Here is a 3,340-nt window from a genome sequence, read left to right as displayed (position 1 = left end):
AAAGAGACAAAGAAATGAAGGCAATCTTAGCAACTACTCAAATAACAAAATATAAAAAATATTGAAAAAGAAAACGAAAAACAGAAAGTGAAACAGAAAATAAAAAACGGTCAATATAAAATTGTAATCAAATAATTTATTATTTATATATTATTTGATTGCAATTTTATATTGACCGTTTTTATTTTCTGTTTTTCATTTTCTTTTTCAATATTTTTATGTTTTATGTTATTTGAGTAGTTTTCGCCAAGATTTTCTTCATTTCTTTGTTACTTTTAAATTTAATTTTATGACACGAATTATACATAATTAAAAATCCTCTATGATTCAAATCGTTTATATTTAAAATCTTCATGTTCCGATTCTGAGCTTGTTGCGTTTCTCTTGTGCGACATGATCCCTTTGTCTGCCTAATACATATTCGACATATTCTAGATATCCATCGTTGTTTAAATCGTCCTCTTCTAACACTTTATCTATTAGCACTAAAGCAAAACAGAGATTAATAATTTTATTGTATATTTTAAAAAGAATCGTAATATATAAATATATTTTCTGAATATGTGAAATTGAAACGTACCTACAATCCAATCTTCCTCTGGTTTTTGTATTCCTTCTTCCTCGTTTTCATGCATCGTATGTTGAAGAGCGTGAAGAATTTCTAATCCGTCTAACTTTGTATTATTGTCGAAATCGTGAATTCTATAATTACGAAGCTTCTATATTAATAATGTGTAAAAAAAACGTTTAAGGCGGATAAACGAACCAATTTTTGATGTCTGAAACATACTGAAAATAGTGGAATTCTATCTCTTGTTCAGTCATTTTCGAAAAATCAAGTTGATCAGCCATGGAACCCATATCTTCCTTTAAATGTCTATAATCATAAGATAAACAATCACAAGATCACTCATTTGCTACAACGACACAGTTAAAACAACAAAGTTTTTCAGAAAATAAGCTTGAATGCTTTGCATCATTAAAATTTTATAATATCAATTTTAAAATGCAATTTTTTTGTAAAAATAACATTGTAAAGGAATAAAAGTATGTTCTTTTATTCCTAATAAATTATGTTCTTTTTCTTAAGTTTATTCTTTTTTTCTTTTTCTATAAGCAACTAAAAAAAAATGATAATTTTTTACTTATATCGTTGTAGTAAATAGATATTATATGAAATAAAAATATATATAAAGGAATTAATTATAAAACAGCAAGATTATTTACAGAACTAATTATTTTGTTTAATTATTTCTCACGTTGCATCATGAAGGAGTTCATCATCCTGCGTCAATTTGATTGCGTCGCTGTCCGGTGTGTAATGATGATGAGATACGCTGCTCCTTGGATGATGTGGCCCACGAAAGTGGCCGGTCGCTAGGCCGAGGCAAAAGCTGATTAAAAATATTGTCTCCATTTTGTTATCTGAAACAAATGGCCGCATTGATGATAATATTTCACATTCTCTGTTATATTAAATAAATATATCTATACAGCTTTGGAGAAATTTAACAATAATCTACGAGCATACGAGATCATATACGAGATTTAATTTGTGGATTTAAATTGAAGTAAGATATTAGTTTGAGAATTGCATTTCGCGGTGGTTTGTATACGATCGAGTGTATGGCAGTTTGGAAAGAGTGATAACTGCCGAGGGGCGTCTCAACTTCGTGACATTCCGAACGGTGCTCATCGACAATGGGACCTGCTGGGACATGTTCATCGGGTGTGTCGCCGTATATGGAGTGCCTGCTTCTTCCGAGGGTCGTACGCCCCGTCGGTCAGCGACAGATGGGCGGTAGAGGGGGTCCATGGTAATTATTATGCGATTACCCACAAGCCCATTGATTTAGATTGGACCCCAGGGGGGCGAGCTGCGCGATCGCGAGCCCGTTCCGATTTGTTACAAGACCGAGTTCGAAAGTGCTCGGTGTAGTAGTACAGTCAGCAAGATTTTTGTGTCCTTAAAGGTTCTATCAATGTAAGATTAACAATAATCTCAGTTTAATTTATTCTCTCTAATATCCGTTTCTACCAATGTAGATTAAATTTAATCTCGGTTCAATTTACTCTTCGTCTTTTTCCAATTCTAAAGATTAGAAAAAAACGAAGAGTAAGTTGGACCGAGATTAAAGCTAATCTACGTTGATGGAAATAGGTATAACTCAGTTTAACTTATTCTATTCTCAGAATAAGAAAAAGATAAACAATAAATTGAACTGAGGAATAATCTTATATTGGTGGAAACGGGTCTAAGACAGTTTAGTCAGCTTCGACTATATGACACTTTTCTTAAGCTGAAATTAGAAAAAGACAAACAGTAACTGTAAAGTAATTAGTAAAAACAAACAGTTGAGATTGGCAAATAGTTTTACGCACTATAAGAATAATATTTAAAACATTTCTCTATTGATAGAAATCTATTGATAAAACAAATTAGGTTTATCATACCTGTCACGTTATCAAAGATGATTGATAACTGAAGCTATAGTTACTACAGTATTCGCTCTTTATTTGCTACATATTTGAAAAAAGAAAAGTAAGGAGGAGGAAGGGGGCAAGTATGTAGGTGTTAAAAGACACATGAGAACGACACGAATACAAGGTACTTAGGAATCAATTTTATATAGGCTTACGGTGATCTCGAAGCGAGAATGCATATGTTAAGGGGAGCGCGGGGGAGTCTCCCGGGGGTTTTCGATCGCGAACGGACCCCCTAGGGGTCCAGACTCACCCCAATTCCGCGTACCCTCCACGCCCGTCTCTGTCTCTCTCTGTCTGGGTGTCGAAATCTATAAATAATTTATATCATTTGGTCCATTCACTATGGGAGAGCCCATATGTACCTGTGTCGCCTTACAGGCGGCTTGCCTCGACATTCTCCTCCCCAATATCATCGGGATCGGCAACAATCTCACGTTACCCGATATATAACGGATATACAGATGAGCTTATGGATTTGACGCTAATCGATCCAGCATGAAGCGAAATTGACCGCGTACAGGTGTTACTCGTATCGACACGAACGTATTTTCTCTCTTATTCTCCCAATCGTGAAAGAGGAGCTTCAAATAGTCAAAATTTTTCATATATTCCTAAAGCGATATTTTCTGTTTTTTGTATCTTTTAATATTTTGTAGAATTTAACAATACTCATCACACTAATTTTTGAGGAAACTATGAAGCAACAATTTCGTGATCCAAGCAAGGACTACTTTGTTACTGCAACTAGACTTTAGAGTTGCAGATAAAACTAAACTGTTATTATACAGCACGCACAAATGTAATACATTAAATGTTACTATGTAATTATAGATTAGTACATTACATTACATTT

At 33.7% G+C, this 3,340-nt stretch overlaps 1 protein-coding gene across 1 annotated transcript; it reads right to left on the bottom strand.

The window, feature by feature from the left end:
• Window positions 1-351: 351 nt before the first annotated feature.
• On the bottom strand, window positions 352-1,417 carry LOC105622830 (multiple coagulation factor deficiency protein 2 homolog). The gene is made up of 4 exons (XM_012204240.1): window positions 1,260-1,417; window positions 791-877; window positions 581-702; window positions 352-485 (listed from the first exon to the last, which is right to left on the bottom strand). The coding sequence occupies exons 1-4, from the start codon at window positions 1,415-1,417 to the stop codon at window positions 352-354; spliced, it is 501 nt and encodes a 166-aa protein (XP_012059630.1).
• Between the last annotated feature and the right edge of the window lie 1,923 nt (window positions 1,418-3,340).

Source organism: Atta cephalotes, assembly GCF_000143395.1.
Source record: "Atta cephalotes unplaced genomic scaffold scaffold00049, whole genome shotgun sequence".
In the NCBI taxonomy this organism is placed as follows: Eukaryota; Metazoa; Arthropoda; class Insecta; order Hymenoptera; family Formicidae; genus Atta; species Atta cephalotes.
This window is presented reverse-complemented; position numbering and strand designations above follow the sequence as displayed.